This window comes from Cariama cristata, unplaced genomic scaffold (genome assembly GCF_000690535.1).
Source record: "Cariama cristata isolate BGI_N322 unplaced genomic scaffold, ASM69053v1 scaffold14205, whole genome shotgun sequence".
Taxonomy (NCBI): Eukaryota; Metazoa; Chordata; class Aves; order Cariamiformes; family Cariamidae; genus Cariama; species Cariama cristata.
In genome coordinates this window covers 16,122-35,447 of record NW_009618270.1, presented here as the reverse complement: position 1 = coordinate 35,447, position 19,326 = coordinate 16,122, and the positions used below count along the sequence as shown (strand labels likewise).

Sequence of the window (19,326 nt, the reverse complement as noted above, 5' to 3'; positions counted from 1 at the left end):
GGGTAATATGAAGAGGGGGCTTTTTAAGGGGTAGGGAGAAAAGATCTTCAGTAGGTGTTATTCATTGATATTTCTTAGCATTGGTCCATCAAAGACTTTTTTTGTTTATTAAAATTTTCACAATCCATCATTTTTGACCATTGTTGTAGGCTGTTAAAGTGTTACATTGATGTGGTTATTTTAAATTGTCTTTCTGAGACCCCAGGGGTTTGAATAACCCTATTCTGTAGGGCCAATGTGAGCCAAAACTCTGAATTCAGTGGAAAAATATCCAGAAGTTTTCAGTCCTCCACTTAGCAAACAGTAGAGCTGCCACATGAGGTCAGACTAAAGGTCTTGGCTGGTGTTCAGCCAGGGATAGGGACTGTAGGGACTTGCTGACTACACACTGCATCCAGACCACTTTGGCCACTGTTGGACTTGCTTATGACCTGTTTGAACTCACTTTTATTTTCTTTCAGTAATGTCCTGTGGTTGGACTTCCCCAGAAGAATACGTGCTTCACGTATTCTGCAGAAATTTGCTTTCCATCACTGTTTAAGCCAGAATTTCTCCTGGCAAATATCTCTGTGGAGCATCAGTGCTAGGAGAGTGGGCAGGGTTATTATTTCATGTCCACTTATCTCTTATCAGAGTTCTTAATAGCAAAAAAAACCCAAAGTGCCCTATCCATTGGCCATTCTCCCACCTTGTTTTCCAACACCTCCACTTTTTCTTCTGCCCAGAGGTGCTGTGAGCCTGTTTGGAGCTGTTGGGTGCCTGTGGCTCCTTAGGACACCCATCAGTGACTCATTCGGTGTGAATGGTCCGTGGGGTGGGGATCACCTTGCCAACCTCTGGAGACTGATTAGTGCATTGAAAGATGGGGATGCTAAAGGGCTTGCTGCCTTTGTCCGGACAGCCAAGCTGGGAGCACTCTTTAAACAAATCTGTTGATAATGGCTGCTCTCAAGCACTCCACTGTCAAAGTAAATAGCAATTAGTACGATTAGGGATTGACCCATAGCTTTGATTAGCTGTGTTTACCCTTGTAGAAACACCCCTGGGCAATTTTCTCTCCTTAACGGAAGGGTTGGGGCTGCTTCTGTAAATTTGGAGACTGGTTTTTAACATCTAAATTTAAAAATATGGATGTAGCCTGGTACTCCTTTAGCACCTAGAGGCTCTCGCCAAGATCGATTGCTCCCATGGCCTGGATGTGGAGAGAAGCAGGGCAAGAAACTCTGTTTTGGGAACTCTAAAGTAAGTTCATTCTGCCCTTCTTGGCCAAAATACACTGTTTTCCTCTCTTTTTCAAAGGGACTGTGATGTTTCCCTGCAGCAGGGCAGAGTCTTGGTAACACTTGCTGCAAGCCACTGTTTGGAGACGGCTGCTGGAGATGCACAAGGACAAGGGGTAGATTGCAGTCCCCCTAATTTTGTGCAAAGCATTTGATTTTCACTTCATGCTCCTCCTTGACAAAAGCTTTGCAGCCTCTTTCGTCCTCCAACACCCTGTGTCACCCACACAGTCCCCCAGCCCGTGATCTACCCGCAGGATCTGCTGGGGAGGTGCTCAGGAGTGACCGTACCTTGCTCTGGAGTAGTTTACTCAGGGCTTGCTCAAAGTCACGTTCAAGAACAGGGATTGTCACTTATCTTTGTACCCCAGCATCTTGGCAGCTTCCCTGCTTCGAATTCAGACGCGTTATTCTAGCCTTTATAATCTTATCAAAGCTGCTTTGCTGTTGTCAGTCTAGAGGACTTCTGTTTTCATCTGTCCACATGCCAGACACTTCAGAAATGCCACCGATTTGTGATGTTCTTACTACAGAGCTGTTTCTTTTCGCCTTTCTGTCGCACCGAGGCTTTGCACCAAAGTGGCTGCGTGTGTTAGCGCTGACTTAACACGCGCACTGGTTCTGGTCTAACCGTACGTTGGTCGGTGATTAGCTCATCTGAGAAAGATCACCCCAGAGCACAAACTACTGCTGTAATTCAGAGGATCTTTGCTATTCTGATTATCAACATGAACAGACAAAAATCTTTATGTGCAAAGATTCAAAGTTTGTGGAAAACTGGTCCCTAAATTATTGTCTCCAACAGGAAACACTGAGGGCCATCATGAGTCTTGCTAAGCATCCACAAGCTTAAATAAAACTAATAGTAAAATTTGCTTTGTTCTTGGGGGTGTCATAATTCCTTGGATTGATACGAGTTCTACTAAATGCACCTGTGCTCTGTGCAAGATGACTATCTGTCAAATAAATGTGGACATACAGGGGATTGTCTTCAAAAAGTCGTCATTTTAACTAATAGAAAGACTTAATTCAGGTTTGCAAGAGGATACTTTCCTTCCCACCATCCCCAAATGAATCTTTCTAAATATAAAAATATCTGGGCATTGCTTTTGCCTGCCTAAATTCTCCTTAGAGCTTTGTGCCTACTGTTTCATTTTCCATCAAATATCTTTGGATTCCTGGAAGCCTGTGAGTGAGAAACAGCAGGGATAGGGAGTGGGGTGCGGTTTGGCCACGCAGCTAGAGGTGGTGGTATCGCTGTAGGACGTGGAAGCATCCACCTGCCATGGAGAGCATCCCTTTCCATAGCCGAGGGATTTGCAGTCCAGGTGTCGACTCACAGATCTTTTAAAGTGATTATTGAAGGGCACGGTCAGAGGTGAAACCTCATTTTGGAAAAAAACTTGGAGCATTTGGTGAAAAGTTTAACTTTTTTAAGTTGGTAGAATTTTAGTTAGGCTAGAGCGTTTTTAATAGGAATCGTATCAAGGCATGCATTATCAATTTATTTATAGAAATCCTTACAGTGTCTATAAATGAAAAAGACGAGAGTGACGGCTTATTATTTGGAGGCTGGAGATCTGGAATCAGAAGTCGCAATCTGGATCCTCTACTAAATCATTTGCATTTGGGGTTGTGGCGAAGGAGGAGAGCAATTCTCCTGCCTTGGGTTTAAGTCTGGGTGAAAGTGGGCGACAGTGCTGCAGTTGGGTGGGAGTTGCCCCACCCCAGGAGCAAGCTATGTGCTCCCAGCAGAGGTTTTCAGATTCAGGAAAAACTCGCTCCCTCGTTCTCGTCTCGGTATTCAAAAAGTTTATTTTAAGTGGCCAGTTCCTGGTCGTCGTCTTTCCACTTGGATCCAGGTCTTTCCTCTCTCTCAGCCATCTCTCCATCTGCATGTTTTAACTCCCCCAGCTGCCTCTCTCGTCTCTTGTGCCATTTTTTTCAGCTCTCTTGGCTTCTCTCGTCTCTTTGCCTGCTGTGTATTTTAACTCCCGGGGCCGCCTTCTCTGCTCTCCAAGTAATTCAATGTTACCTCCCACTGCTGAGCTCCGCAGCGCGCCATTCTTTCCCCATGTTTCATGCATTTCCTGCTGCTTGGACGCTCTGTTGAAGCAGCTAACATATAGAATCAATGTTTATTTTGAGACTACATATGCCATGCGGGGAACACGGTGTCAGTTATTTTGTGCAGATGTATTCTCATTTAAGTTTTATAAATAATATCTGTGTTGGCAACTTTAATACGGAAAAATATTGGTTTCACATCGTCTATGAGATGAAGACGACTCATCTATGGGATGTAGCTGACTTTGGAGCAGACAATGGAAACTTCATTAGTACCTCCATGTCATGGATGTGTGGGGACGACTACATCCACTGCTTTAAGTTGGACTTCTAGTCCCTCAATAAAGGGACTAGTTGTTTCCTTTTAATAAGTTTCCCTTTATTCAGATGCTTCTGTGAATCCTTTTGTCTGATAGTTATGATAAAATTTGGGAAACGGTGAAGGTTTCTGCCAGCCATCATCCGAGACTTCTCCAGTAGTCTTTGTACAGCTTCCGACTCCTTGCAGAGTTGAAGCCCGTCGCGCAGCTGGTCTATGCGTAGACCATCCAGGTCTGTGTTAAAGTGCAACCTCAGGTTCCCCTGTAGGCTGAGCTCTGTGGTGGGAGAGCCCAAATCCAGTGGTGCTTGGTTCATGTGGTCTGGGCAAGCGGTGGACCAGCTCAGTCCACCAGCAATGTCTGCTGTGGACACTTCGAGCTAATAGCTGGCAGTGGAGGTTGAAGAACGTAGGCTCTTCTTATCTCCTTATCCTAAAGCCTCTTCTCTGCCTCACAGTAAAGCGACCTCAGAGGGTCTGAAATGCAGTAGAAGGTCTGAGGATGGGCTCCAAGAGCTCCTGTATGTCAGGCTAGACAAGAGGAGGCCCTAGAGCTGACTGTGAAGTGTTTGTGGAGGAGAGAGAAAGCTGGAACTGTTGGCAAGGGGCAAGAGCTGAGAGAGAAGCAGGGAGCAGAATAGTTGTGTCCATAAAAGAGGAACGTTTCTACTCTTTCCTCATCTCCACGTCATCCTGATCTTGTGGTAGAGCTGCCACAGCATGTCAGCATCCTCACGCAGCAGTTGTCAGGGCTGTTCTCCTGTAAAGCTCATAAAATTAGGACACTCCTAGGCTGGATCAACATTACAGACCTGCTCTGGATTAGCTAAGTCAGTCTAACCATGAAAAATGGATTCTCTTGATGGGTAGCCAGTGCTCAACCTATGGTTTTGTGGTGCTGGAAGGGCCTTTTCTTCAGCTTAAACCATGTTTTTCACTGCAGAAATGTGTGTGAGGTAGGAGGCCCTCCTGGACCTTGTGTTCCTGGCCTTTTGCTGGAGATATTCTCCTTTTGACAGTGTGTGCAGAGCATTTCCTACGGGTGCTCCTCCTCCTCTGAAGTGCAAAATCTCTCCGTCCAGCTAAACGCTCGCTGAAGTTTGTTTAAACTAAACAGCTGCCAGCAGTGACACCTTAAACTGCTGTAGCTGTTTCCAGAGTAAACATTGAAACTGCTCCTTTAATTATGTCAATCAAGCACAAAAATCCCCCAACCTCACTCACTTTGTGTCTGCTGTGTCCTCTGGAGGGGGCACTGGGGCTACAGCCAAGAGCAGGAGATGCTCCTTGGCGAGGACAGCAGTGACCTGGCTGGACAGGATAGCAGACAGGGCTACTAGAAGAGCTCAGGATTCCCCAAATCACCCCAAATGAGTGAGACAAGCTCAGAAAAACACCTTCTGCAGAGAGCAGAGAGACCCGACGGGCTCTCTGAAGCAGAGACATGGTACAGTGCCAGCTCTGGGAGGTTCTCAGCAGAACTGGGATCTGGGGTAGGACAACCACCCCAAAGTTTGTTTGCACATCAGAGGGGTGTTTTGAACCCCGGGCTCTGAGAAACCTGGGGTGCCTGGGGATACCCAGAGCAGCTTTAGCCTCCAGCATTTTTCATACCCTGCCGGCATCCTCGGCATTTTGCGATGTATGTATTAGCTTTGAACCTGTTTATAGCAAACACTACAGAAACCCCACAGAATCTGTCAGCTGGGAGACTTTGGTTAACTCCTGTCATATTTAGTTTAGCATCTGACACCTCCTTCTAGACAAATACAGCTCTGGTTCACTGAACCTGATAACTCCTTTTTAGTACAGCAACTGACTTCCATATGGAATAAATTACAGTACCTCTTGAAAAATGCCAGAGGCAGCTGCCAAATTATGCAAAATTTAAACCACTAATGAACAATGTGATGAAAGTTGAATGAAGGTGTATTTACAAGATCTACAACACACTGTCTTTGCGGAGCAGATGTACTGTCTGTACAAATATGCGTGTGTCTGTGTATATACCTACGTACATGCACACTCATGCATATTGAAATGGTATCTGTAGGTCTAGCTGGTTTAGGTAGATCCGTTAACAGTAAGCACTACCTAGGATCAGTAAGCCAGAAGCTCCCCAGCCTGTTGCTACCTTATTAATATCTGCTCGGCAAATTTTATGAAGGCAAATTGCAGAAAGAATAGGCATCAGGGAGTTTCGAAGGGCAGTAAAGAAACAAATCTTTAAAAAAAAGAAGAAAAAAGAGAGAGGAAGGGGAAAGTATTGCAAAAAAATTGTGTTCTTTGCCATCCGAAGGTCAACGTATAAAGATGGATCGCTTAGACCAGCGAAGCAGACCACCGGTGCCAAAAATTTGGCTTCTAAAATCAGGAACAATAAAACGTACATATTGTCTTCCTGCAGATTCCCAATGTGAGACCTTCTCTTGGTGCAAACTTTTCAATCCTATGTTGTCTAATCTGAGCGCCAAGGTTTAGCTCACCAGAGCCTCGCCAGTCCTGTCCTGTGAACCGTGGTCACAGTCTGTAAAACTACTGTTCTCGTGTGAAAATAGCTTCGAGTACCTCTGCAGAATTACTGGTAGGGTAAGATGATATTTGCTTTTGTGGATGTAGCAGTCTGCTTCAGACGATGCCAATGGCAAAGTTTGGCTGTCAGGGGGATCTGAAGGTCCAGGCCTCCACTTCCCTGCTCAGACCCCTTGGCAGAGCGCACAGGACAGTGTTGTAAACTGGTTCACCCTTCAACAAACGGGTACTAATATTATTTATTTTTAATCTGCTATAATACTCTGCAATTAAACCCTTTGGAAACATCTAATCATTCACTTCCGATGGGGGGCTAATGGGTGAAAACAGGGGTTTTGATTGCATTTGACAGCTAACAAAATGCAGCATGCAATATTTAATATTCTTCTGAGATCTGTGTCGAGAGCAAAGATCCTAGGTACAGAAGAAAAGTGGACCTCTCGACTAATGATGAGTCATTTATTCTGAACAACTCAAATTTTAGAATCTGAATCCCAATTAAGACATTACACTACATGTGTTAATTAGTCCCTTCTCCTTTTTAAATCAAGCCATAACTCGTCTTAATTAGGAGGTTAGCCATTGTAATTTGAACTGGCCTGAGTTTGAAGCACTCCTGGAAATCACACCTGGGGGCTGTACCAGGGATCATTTTAAATTGGTTGAGTTTTTACTTGGGTGATTATAAGGTCCCCAACAGGGCAGTAATTAAAGAGGGTGCAGCTTCCAAATTAAGATGTCAGGGGTGGTATAAGCAGTGATGTCTTGGTTCTAAACTGTACTCCAGGGAGGCTTGAAGGATGCTGGTCATATGATTTTTCTCAGCGAGGGCTCTCATGGATCACGACAGCTTAAGCAGGAGAATAAATCAGTTCCAGGAGTTGCCCCTCTGCATCCCAGGGGCTAGTTATCACAGCTTATTGATGGCAGTTCTTGAATGTTGCATTTGTTAAAGAGCGTGGAGCAAAGTAACCCGCTTTCCTGACTTGGACAAAATCCTTCTGGACTTCTGCAGTCTGGAGTCTTTTAGGTTAGCTCGTGCTCTATGCAAAACAAAGTAGCTAAATATTGGAGAACAGAAGCTTGGCTTTCACAGCACAAATTGATAGGATCAACTCCGTCTCGATAGCTTATTAGCGAGGAGCTGAGATATTGGAGGAGTTAAGGCTCTGGTTCTTGTTTTCCTTCCCCACTTCCCCCAAACCTTCTCAAGATGAAGACAGCTTTCAGCAAGCACTGCTAGCAAAGGGCGAAGAGTCTGAATGTTCAGACACACAGACAACGTACAGCAGGGTAACAAGTTCCCACACATCAGCTGCTCCGTTATAATTCATCAGGTGCGTGTTTGTAGCCTACAGTAAACGTGGAGTAGACGAGGGCTGAGGTAATCTGTTATCTTGCACTGGCTGCAGGCACAGGCTGCAGGGGGGAGATGTGCCTGCAAAATCACTTGTGCGTGTGCCAGAGCAGGCTAGTGGCATGCCCTGGTCTGGGAAGGGTTGCTTGGCTTGGTTTTGGTGGGCACCTTGTGAATGGAGCCATTTGGCTTAGAAATGCTTTTTCAAACCCTGGTGATGGTAACCACAGTGATGTTTAGCAGTTAGTATACCGTCCTTGACCAAAAGAGAGCTCCTGGGTCGTCACCTCTGTGGAAAAGCATTAACTAGCAGATCTTTGCCCGTGGTTGGTGGCAGGACACTGTGAGGCATCGGCATCCTCAGGATCAGGATGGACAGAGGAGAGACGCACATTGGGACTAAGGCCATAGCTGATGACCCAGCAGCAGATCTGCTGGCTCTTTACATTGCTAATATGCACTGAATATTCAAACAAAACTCACTATCAAGGTGCTGGTTTGTATTCCGAGTTGTTTCAGATTGGTAGGAAAAAGTTGAATGACAAGTGTCCTTTTAGTGTAAAGAGCTCCACAACAAACCCCTCAAGAACTACATTTTTCCCCTTAACATTTGTAAACTCTCTGAGGTCCTGTATCCTGGAATATACTTAACATGCCACCTTCTACCAGCTAAATGTTGTCCCTGTCATTCAGTGTTAATTGCATCAGAAGGGTCACTTAATGGGTCATTATTAGAACCTGACCTTGCACATATCTTAAGTGTTTGCTGTTAACAAGTCTTGAACTCATAGATATCCGCTGGGGACAGCAAGTGCTAAAACATCCTCATCACCCACTCTGCAGATGTTTGATTTTTAACAAATTACGGTATTGTCAAGTTTACTACATTACCCCATTAACAAAGTCGCGTGCCTTTTTCCATACCGCTGCTGATAGGGCCGACAAAGTTCACAATATCTCTCAAGAACCTAATTTCCTTCTGCTCGCTCAACATAGTCTCCAAAGCCTTCATGCAGGCAACACCTGCAGGCAGCCAGATCACCTCGTGTGCCATTTGCCCCGGTGTGAGATGGTTTGAAAGAGAGGGGGAAGTGTGTGTGTGAAGCGATCCTGTTTTAATTTAGGAGTAATCAGCACTTAGGTTGGCGTGGGCTGTGTAACCCCAGCAGATGCAGAAGTACGGGGTGCAGGGCTGGGGATCTTTTGTGGGTGAACTTGTTGATGACCTCCTAAGAAGGAACCTGGACTAGTTAGAGGGAGACCAGTGGGTCTGAGTGAACGCCGGTGTCCGTTCTGATGATGTCATGCACTCACCTGATCTATGAAACGGTCTAACGAAGCCTTTCCTTTCCAGAACATCACTTCTGAGGTCCCGTCCCCGGATGATTCTCCCAGTCCAAAGCCTTGTGTGCCTCGCTGCCTTTGGCCTGGCCCTCCCTTTGGCCATCAGTCTCTTCCCGCAGATGTCCGAGGTCAGTACATGTCTGTTCACTGCAATGGGATATCTCAGAGGGGCTGTACCAATGCCACTGCTTGTTTTGCCTTCCAGGGTAATAGTCTTATTCCTATGGGGCCTCCTCCATTTTTGGATGAAGTTGGTTGCTGTCTTTTTCACTTGAAGAAGTGCAGTTTCACCGGGCAGGGGGTGGTTATGTTAGTCCCTCCATGATTAGCACGATCTGGCATAGATAGTGTCACACAGCTTTTCCGTGCTGTTTGGATCATGGGGTGGGATGTCCCTTCCAAGCAAACAGAGGAAGAACCCAACAGAGGAAGCTTTGTTCCACCTGGCAAACGCACCTTTTAGAGGCAAGGGATGGTCATGTACGATCCTCCTCCTTTCCATTGCCTCCATTGTTCTCCCACAGGGATGGTCTCCTCCAGACCTTTCCCATGTGGAGGACGTTTAGACTCTATAGTAATCAAAGCGCCAGGTATCAGGGGGAGAACCAGGTTGGAATAAGGTTTTTTTTAAATGTATGAAGATAAATGTATGAGGCTAAACATGAGCCGGCAGTGTGCCCAGGCGGCCAAGAAGGCCAACAGCATCCTGGCCTGTATCAGAAACAGTGTGGCCAGCAGGACTAGAGAAGTGATCATCCCTTTGTACTCCACTCTGGTGAGGCCACACCGCTAATCCTGTGTTCAGTTTTGAGCCCCTCACTACAAGAAGGACATTGAGCTGCTGGAGCGTGTCCAGAGAAGAGCAACAAAGCTGGTGAAGGGCCTGGAGAAAAAGTCTTACGAGGAGCGGCTGAGGGAGCTGAGGGTGTTTGGTCTGGAGAAGAGGAGGCTGAGGGGAGACCTGATCACCCTCTACAACTACCTGAAAGGAGGGTGTAGTGAGGCGGGGGGCGGGCTCTTCTCCCCAGTAACTAGCGATAGGACAAGAGGAAACGGCCTCAAGTTGCACCAGGGGAGGTTCAGGCTGGACCGAAACGGCCTCAAGGTTAGAGTTGTTAGGCATTGGAACGGGCTCCCCAGGGAGGTGGTGGAGTCACCATCCCTGGAGGTGTTCAAAAAACGTTTAGATGTGGTACTTCAAGACATGGTTTAGTGGGTTTAGCGGGCATGGTGGCATCGGGTGTATGGTTGGACTTGATGATCTTTGAGGTCTCTTCCAAACATAATGATTCTATGATTCTATGATAATGTTCTGCCTGCTTGATCACCAGTCAGAGGAGCATCTCAGCTAGCACCGAGGATATCTGGTCCCTCTTAAGTGATACCCAGGTCAGCTCTGATCAGATCACAAGTCAAGAGGTTTTGGTGTTTCTGACTGATGACTTCTGCTCTGAGACTCCAGCTGGGTTTGTCCTGTCTTGCCTGGGGACGTGAGCTTAGTCAGAGCTGAGCTGCACCAGGGAGAAGAACGTGGTTCAGCTCACCCTGTCCCATGACAGTGGTGTTTCCTTGGTGTTAACATAGTGCAAACAAGTCTTTGTCCATGAAGCGAAGAGCCTGGGATACACATCTGATGGGGATGTACTTTCCCAGAGCTTCTTCGAGGGTTTCTGCCTTTTCATCATCTAGCCTGGCTCTGACACAGCCTGGGGGTGAACAGAGGAAAACTAGCCAAGGAAACAGGCAGAATGACTGATGAAATCACTCGTACCTAAGTTAGCCAAACAAATTGCTAAGGTGTATTTTTTTGTAAGTCATTAATTTAACCATTCAGTGTTTGGAGCTTATAGATTTGCACATCGTATATTTGTATGTTTACAGGGAAGGTCACTATTATAAAGTGGCAAAACCTCTATCAAACAGAGCAAAGGAAGTTCTTTTTGTGTCAGCTAGAACAGTTGATCAGAAATGAGTATCATATTCTCTACTGGTTATTTCAGATTTTTCAGTCTGGATGGTTTTACTCACAACCTCTAGCCAGGGAATCTTGTTGTACACTTGTCTGCTAGACTGAAAAACATGTTACAAATTTTCTGTTGTCCTTCTAGCTGTTTACAGGCTGAGATAAAACTGCCCCTTAATCTTCTCTTTAAGAAACTGAATGTATCTCAATCTTGGAGTCTCTTGCTAAAAGATGTGTTTTCTGAAGCTTTAATGATTCATGTGGCTCTTCCTTAAACTTTTTCTAATTAGTCAACATCCTTTTTGGAGCATTTCCATAAGAACCAGACACAGTATTCCAGTAAGAACTTGCACAAGTACCAGTTGCAGGAGCAATGTGATTTGCCTGCTTCTACTTGAATTCATACATCCACAGAGCATGTTAGTCATTTTGGCATGAGCTCAGCCTTAGCTCCCCGTCCATCAGTTTTTTTGCTGCGATCCCAAGTTCTGCTCAGAGATTTTGGTTATGAAAGACTCAGGAGTATTTCCAGGTCTTGCATCTGTTCAAGGTACACGACCAGAGTATGTCCAATGGTCCTGTTGGAAGGAGATTTGGACATAGAGCATCCCTTTTGCTCCTATTTCCAGAGAAAGGAGCTTCACCCACCAGAAGGTAGCCATGGCCTTTCCTGGGAGGTCTCCTTTCAAGATAATCAGGGAAGCAAGACCACAGGAGGTAACACCAACCTCATTTACCCCGAAGGTGACACTGCCAACGTTCCCCCAAAATGATGCGCCATGCCATAGCTACCTACACTCTTTGTGCCCAGAGGCGATTTTGTGTTTGACCATAGTATGATGCACGTTGGCTTCTTTTCCACAGATCACCACGTGATCCAGAGGTCTCTGTCTCGGTGACCTGGGCTCTTAATTACTCACCACTTTCCCAAACTTTGTGTCATCTCAAGCCTTAAGCGGCAGTCATTGTGTATTTTCTCCCTTCTTACTGACAACGCACATGTTTAATAGCATTGCCCAAACCAAACCATTCTTTCAACATAGACAGGAAACTCCCCCTACAATTCTGGTTTGAAGTTTAGCATTTTGTACATTTCCAGTATTTTCTGTAGGCATCGCTTAGCATGGGCTTCTCTGAAATGGTAAGTGCCTACTAAGGTCAGTGGGAACTAAAGTTCTGGTACCAGAATCTGAGGCAGAGTTAAACACTAAGGGCTCTACAAAAATAATTATTCATTGCCTTAGTTTATTTATGTAAAAGTGAAACTCACAAGGTCTTTTTGCCTTTTGTATTTTAGCTTTATGGGTGACAGATAATTTATAATGTATAGTATCTGATATTACAACATGAAAAATTGTGTTGATGCTAACAGCTAAATGAATTCTAGCCCACAAGGAACATTAAGGTCTGGCTTCCTTCAGAGGATATTCAAATTGCAGGCATCAGGCAATACTGAAACCGTACAGCATCACTTGGAAATGACCTTCTAAAAGCAGATGAAATGTTATCTGCAGTGTAAACATGAATCAGTGCTGATTAGTAGATCAAACAGAATGACGTGCTCTCTGCCCACGCTTCTTGTCAATGAAAAGAAACCATTACAACTGGTGGTAGAGCTCATTACCTGCTGGGATCTCGGCTCCGCTCAACCGGAGTTAGCTCCATGTGCACAGCTAGACCTCACGTCTGTTGACACCAAGGAATCAGATTCTCCATAGCGGCCTGGTCTGAGCAGTCTTCCAGTTATGTTTGCATTCATTATGAATGTGTGTGAGTGTGTGTGTAAAGGGCGTTCCTCCCAGTCGCCAAAATCTCCTTGGTGGTGACTGTGGGGATGCTCAACTGAGCAAACCAAGTGATTTATCTGAAACAATCTCCCCAGAGCCATTTCTTCACAGTCTCGGATAGGAAATCTGAGTTTCTTTGTGAAGAGCATTTCTCAGAACGTGTGACTTCTTGGTCACTCATCACTGCTCCATAACTAAGTCAATAGCCTTGGAGCGCTTGAACGTTGACCTCTCTCTCTATATGTATACGCATGTGTATATGTGTATGCATGTGTATTTGCTTTTTCTCATAACCGCAGTAGGTGAGGCAGCTATGAACATAACACGACTGAGATGATGCTGTTGTAATGAGCACTACCCAGGGAGTAAATTATTACCAACAAGATGTAATAGGCGTGTTCTGTTCCAAAAATATGATTGTGGTCTGAGCAGCAACTCTTTCAGGAATTGTAAATGAGACGAATTCTGCCCTTAATCACACATTCACGGTCCTTTTTCTTTAGTCAGAGAGCAAACACAGAAGCTGATGTGTTATTAAGCACTTGTTTTAGCATGGGAGCTTGACTAGCTGCCTTTGATCCACTCTTCTAAAGGGGCTCAAACTTACAATTAGTTTTCAACCAGAACGGAAGCCTTACAATAGATTTAATAACTGTGCTATATAAATGCAGCCACCTTACCACATCAGCTGGAGCTGCTTCAGAGTTATACCTGGTTCAAAATAACGTATCAGAGAAATCAGAGTTCAGCTCTGGTTGCATACAGAAACACCAGCATCAGGTAAATGACAATTCTGGAGCTGAACAACCTTCATGTGCTGGGAGGGATAGTGCATCCAGATCTTCTCTTGGGTCAGTGTTTAGTCTAGCTAAGACCTTATACATTCCTTGATTTTGTACAGATGGAATCCACTTTGATGTCTGCAACGGTGCTCCGGAATTACAGCTTGTTTCAAGATGGTATGGTTTTGAAGATCACCTTATAAAAATAAAACCCTAGTGTTAGCCGTAAAGACATGGGTCCTTGCGACTAAGCACGTTTAAGATGCTGAGAAGTACACTTTTCATCCCAATATAGTGTTAACTCCGGTACCTAAATGCATCAATATGCATTAAGTAATTCACTGCTGTTAAGTTTAGGAGAAACATCTAGTTAATGCATTTAGCCCACAACCTCCAACTGCCTCCCATGCCCCCCGGGGAATCTCTTTTCCAACCGCCTATCCTACAGCATCCCCACTGACAACTCCTACTCAGCTATGCACTGCCAATAGAAACAGCTGTGACAGTTCCAAACTGAAAATGGGACTTGTGCAAATGAAATTCAGTGTAGCAGCAAAAGAAATAACCACGGGGTTGCTCCACTGATTTTCTACCCTTTGGTCCCTGCTCATCCAGATCATTCATTTTTCAGCATCCGAGAGGATGCTGCTGAACTTCCAGGGTGCTACAAACCCACCAAAACTTGCCTTATCCCGTGTCCGGTGTGCGTGCTGGATCGTGCTGATAAAGAAGGATAAAGCCAGGTGAGAAGTGGAGCTGAAGCAAGAGCTGATGGCAGAGAAACCCTTCCACTAGCTATAATGCACATGCCCTCACCATGGGTTAGGTTTAAAGGGCCTCGGTTGCTGGTTAGGGCAAGACAAGCCGTCTTCCGGAATTAGGCTGATTTCAGCTGAAAGCCTTTTCTTAAAAATAATCTTCCTTTTGGATCTCCAGGACAAGGGGAATAAACAGCCTAAAATCTAAGGCTGAGCTATTGTTTTCCAATCTGTTTTAGCCTTCATCTTGTTGGCAGGCTGCTTTAGAAAAGCAAAAGGTTAATGAGCCAATGTGCAGTGGGATTATTGCAGTAAAGATGACAGTGAACCAGTAATTACTAATTAGATGCAGTTTAACAGGAGGAACAAGTGAAATCTCCTCTTCACCAACTGTCAATAATTAGCAGATTTGGTGAGGTTGAAATGTGTCCACAGTTAAAAGGCTGATTTTTTAATGAAATGGCACTTGACAAAAGAGCTGTATGGAGGTCACAGCCATAGCCCTCGAGACGCTTCCCTATACCATACTTAGGAGGGAAATCAGATGCAAGACAGCAGGGGGTCCCCATGAAACCATTTCTCCCTTGGGATTACATTGCATGGGGGGAGGGGAGCAGGAGGGATTCTCTGCAGTAATTTTGTCCAACTTGGATGAGAAGCAAAGGAAAGGATTTGCCAGCTGCCATGGGGAAAAAATGTTTGAGAAGTGAGAAGTTCTGTGGTATTTCTTTGCTTCTGGGTCTGGGGAATGGTTTCCTGAGAGTCTGGTAACCTGAGTGGGCTGGCCAAAGTCTACCCTTGGGATGGAGGTTGGTCTTGGAAGGAACTGCCCTTGGAAAAGAAGTGGCACATGGTCCTTAAGGACTGGCAGGAGGCTGGAAGCTCAGTGGTATGTGTGTCCCAAAGACTGCAGAAGGTTCAAGCAGTGCCCTGAAGGTTTGGTTTCGTACTGCCATAGAGGCGATGCTCCATCGTTGACTTCTGAAGCGTTAAGAGCTTCATCTGAGGTTCCTCCCCTAAGTACTGATCCAGTTTCTCTTCTAGCAACGTAACTGTTGACATAGGCAAGAGTATCTTTATTTTCTACATGAACTTAAAATAGAGAGGTGATCTGTGTGAGCTTCTTCAATGCCCATGGAACTTTTTACTTGAGCAGAAACCCCCAGGATTTATATCGTACTAAGTGATTGAATACTGATGTGGTTCAGGTAGGGCTGGAGATAAAACCTATGGTATTTGGAAATGTATTGAACCCTGTTCTGGCTTTCCAGTGAAGGATAGTGCTTAAGAAGGTTTGTGTCTGGTGTTCTTCAGTAAGGATGGACTCGTTCCTGTCAGAGGTTGGAGGACAAATGAGTGACCTCTTCCAGAGCATAGTCCTGCACCTAGAAGGGTAAAGTGGTGGGAGAGGAGGTGACGCTTGGGGAACAGCAGAATGATACTGTCATGACTACACACAAAAGCTGGACGTGGTTGCACAAAACTCAAATGTGGGTTGCTAACCCATCTTATAAGACGTAATAGTCTAAGGAAATCATAAACTACATCTGTACTTCTAAACTCAGCAGGGTCTGAGCACAAGCTGGGTCACTGGACGATGGTGTCCAGCCTGGTTAGTGGTCTGCATCCTCTCTGGACCAGTTTTGGCTTCCCAGCTAATGCTGGAGGGTAGTTCTCCCAGGGACTGCTGCCAACGAATAAAGCCTCCCTCTTTGGGGAAGAGTTTGGCCGTATGGATGCAAGCTGTGCCATACCAGTTGTCCCTGAGCGTGAGACTGGATTCTGGCTCATATTATTTCACGTAGCTGTAGCCCTGCCTGTCCCATTGCAAATATTCAGGAAGTTGTGGTGCAATAATTTTAGTCTGGGACCTTTCTAGATTAATTTGATTTATGATTTATAAGGCTTATCTGAGCTGAGTTTTGATATCAGAGGACCATGGCCTTGATCTTCCATTACAGGGGAGTCATTTCTTCCTGCACCATGACAGTACCATGCCTCAGCTGAGCAGTGGAAAGGCAAAGATCTCTTTAGCCTTTGCTTTAAGTGTCCGAGACTGTTGCACACAAAGCGAAGGGTACGTCTGTCCTCCCGTACTTCTGACGGAGCCTGCTCTTGCTGTCATGGACTTTGCTGGGCATGGACCTGAAGTCTGGAGACCGAAGTGTTTGTCACCAGCTCTTTTTGTGGCAAATCCTTCCCTGCTCCAAATCAAATCACGACCCTGGCCATGAGTCTTCATGGAAGTCACCAGAGCAGCTGAAAGCACCGTGGGGACCGGTCCCCAGTACTCAGCCGTGATTTCAGCCCTGGTCTCCGTAGCTCATGCAGAGAGATGGGACCTCAGTCATGCAGCACACCAGGAGCTCTCACCTGTACATCTCGAGAAGGTGACCGTGCAGTAACTGCAATCTGCTGAACAGGGAAAGTTGACCTGAGGCTGCACGCTAGGGATGAGCATTGAACTTGAACCTGAGTCTGGGCTAAACAGCTAGAATTTTGGCAAGGTTTTGATCTCCCTTGGTTTGAAACAGGAATGCTTTTACCATTTGCTTCTCTGACATCTCCCCTCCTTCCCTGCTCTCACCAGCCCTCTCTGGTTGAGAGCATCAAGCAGAAGAGGCGGCGATGTGTTCCCAGCTCAGCCCCCCTTCTCAGCCCCTAGCTCAGGTTTTCCTTCACCTGCACCAGCTGTCGGGGCAGGGTTTGCAGACCCGGCGTGTGTTTCGCAAGGAGCTAGACTTCACACACCGCTTTCCCCTTGGCCCTATCCTTTGCTTTTCCCTTTACACCTCCACTGCTCTCCCCCCTCGCCCCCCTTGGCAGCCTGACATCTGCAGAACACCTTTCCTGTCAAAGCAACAAGTCACAGTAGCTTGTTTCGTGTGCTGCAGATTCCCTCAATTCCCTCAACAACTTTTAGTTTCCTTTTAATGGCATCGCGCAGGAAAGCTGCTGCCCAGGAGCCCAGTAGCACGGAGGAGTCTGTGCATTACTGGAAGTATTTAGGTGACCTGAGATGATCTGGCTGGGTTCACGGTTGTTCTTAGACTTGCAAAGAGACGTACCGGGAGCTGGAAGGGTCTCTCCAGAGGATGGCGATGAGCTGTTATCATTAACTATCACAGTGATTGTCGGTGTTATTCCTGTGCGCTGTAGATGCCCATGGATTGTTCCCAACCCATCGTAGGCCTCCTACACAGGTTCTTCTGTCAGGAGCAATCTATCTAGTGGAAGGTATGCTGGCCCATGGCAGGGGGGTTGGAACTAGATAGTCTTTAAGGTCCCATCCAACCCAAACCATTCTGTGATTCTATGACTTACTCTTGGCATCAGAGACCTGCCCCAGTTCCTGCTCCCACCTTGAGTTTCCCTCTCTCTGCCGTCATCTCCAGTGCAGCACGGAGAGAAGGAAGCCCGGAGCTTTGCCTGTATTTGCTTTAGAGTTTGCAAGGTCGGACCCACCTTCCATACTAGAAAATTCCACGTCGAAGTGGCAGCAGAGCTTTTTGGAGTGTATTCAGGGCAAGGACACAGGCAGGCTGACATGCTGGAAACCCCCTTCTCGAGCACATCTCGCAGGTGAAGGTACTCCTAAACACACAGGGACACTTCAAGCTTCGTGGTCCTCTCCTCCGCTTCCAGTGGTGCTTTAGCCTCAGTCGCTGAACCCACAACCGCAAGCTGCCTCCTGCTTCAGGGGGGGCTTCAATACAGTGGTTGATGTTTCTGCAGGGAGCTTCTGAAAATCAAACAGACCCAAAGCTCCAAATTCTACCTGACTCTGACATCCTTGTTTCCCACACCCAGGTCGTGAAAACCCCCGATTTTCATTATTGTGACTGCCCACTGCTACTCCATAGTGCTTCCACACTGCTACTGTGTGATGCTCTTTTAAGTTCTTTTTCTGGGACCGTAGCAGGAGGATAGGTGTGCAGTAATTTCCTTCTGCCCTCGTCTGGCTGGATGCAGCAGCAGTTCCAGATGCAAACCCATGGGTGATAATCTCACAGACGCAGCATCCGCCTCGTTGCAGGGACACCTCCCATTTCCCAAACTCGTACTTCATTGCAATGCCGGTTTGATTCCTGCCCTGGCACAACTGACACCTCTCTTGCTGTGGGGTCACTTACTGAAGACATGACTAGGGGAGAAGGAACCAGTTTTACAAAGTGAAGAATATTTCTGGATCGGGACATCTCCCCTTTCCATGTTTTTTTTTTCCCCATGTCTTTCTCAAAAGCAAAGCATTTCCCATGCCTACTCCCTCCCTAATGGGTTGGGATTGGGAGGTCTCCGTCACTTCTTCTGGGAGCAACTGTCCTTCTTTCCAAGAGGAAGAGAAAGGATCTGGTCTTCAAGGAGCATCAGCTCCACCATCGCTCTTTACAAGCCCCTAGGAAACATTGGGGTGGTTAGATTTACAACTGCTCAGCCTGTTTGCACTTCACGATGTAATTATTAGGCTCAATGACATCTCCCGTCTGGGGAGGGTCACGAGTGAGCAGTGCTGTGATTGATTTGGAGCCTGTCTCTTTGTTCTCACGTTCCCTGTCCGAGAGGCTTTGATTTGTGACCGAGCTGGTTTTTGAAGTCTGCTCGTGAGAGTGGTCCTTTGTTTCACGACCAACGTTCGTGCGAGTCAAAGGTGCAAAAAACTTTACAGGATCTGGCCCTAAAATCGTAACCTGGACCAGCAGAGCTTGTTCTTGCTGCGAAGCGACGGCTTGAACCCAACTGTTATTTGTGGTCATTGGAGGTGGGTGTGGGAGAAGGGACCCCTTTGTACTGCCCAGGGGCTTCAGCAGCGGTGTCAGACGGGATCTGGTTTCATGTTTATATCTCTGTCCCTGGGATACAGGTTCAAGTATGTAAACTATCTATCCTGCAAGCACAGGCTCCTGCAGGTGTGTGGGTGCTAGTGGGCATAAAAAAACATTCCTGACACCATCTCTTTTGAGGAGTCTTCACCTCCTGATGGCTATAAGCCATTAGGAGTCAAAAGAAAGAGCTGACATCCGACAACTCCGGATAAACAGCTAAACATTAACCCTTAAAGTGGCTCAAAAAACATACTTAAAAGGCACTTTGTGGAAAAAAGCCATTTTTTTTCCAGGCCTGTTAATTGCTGTCTTTC

General features: G+C 46.1%; 1 protein-coding gene across 1 annotated transcript in view; it reads left to right on the top strand.

The window, feature by feature from the left end:
• Positions 1-19,326, top strand: part of SFXN5 (sideroflexin 5) — a 51,691-nt gene that overhangs the window by 21,394 nt on the left and 10,971 nt on the right. Inside the window, exon 6 of the mRNA XM_009700797.1 lies at positions 8,910-9,027. Coding sequence (XP_009699099.1) covers positions 8,910-9,027 — 118 coding nt within the window. The remainder of the gene's footprint in view (positions 1-8,909; positions 9,028-19,326) is intronic.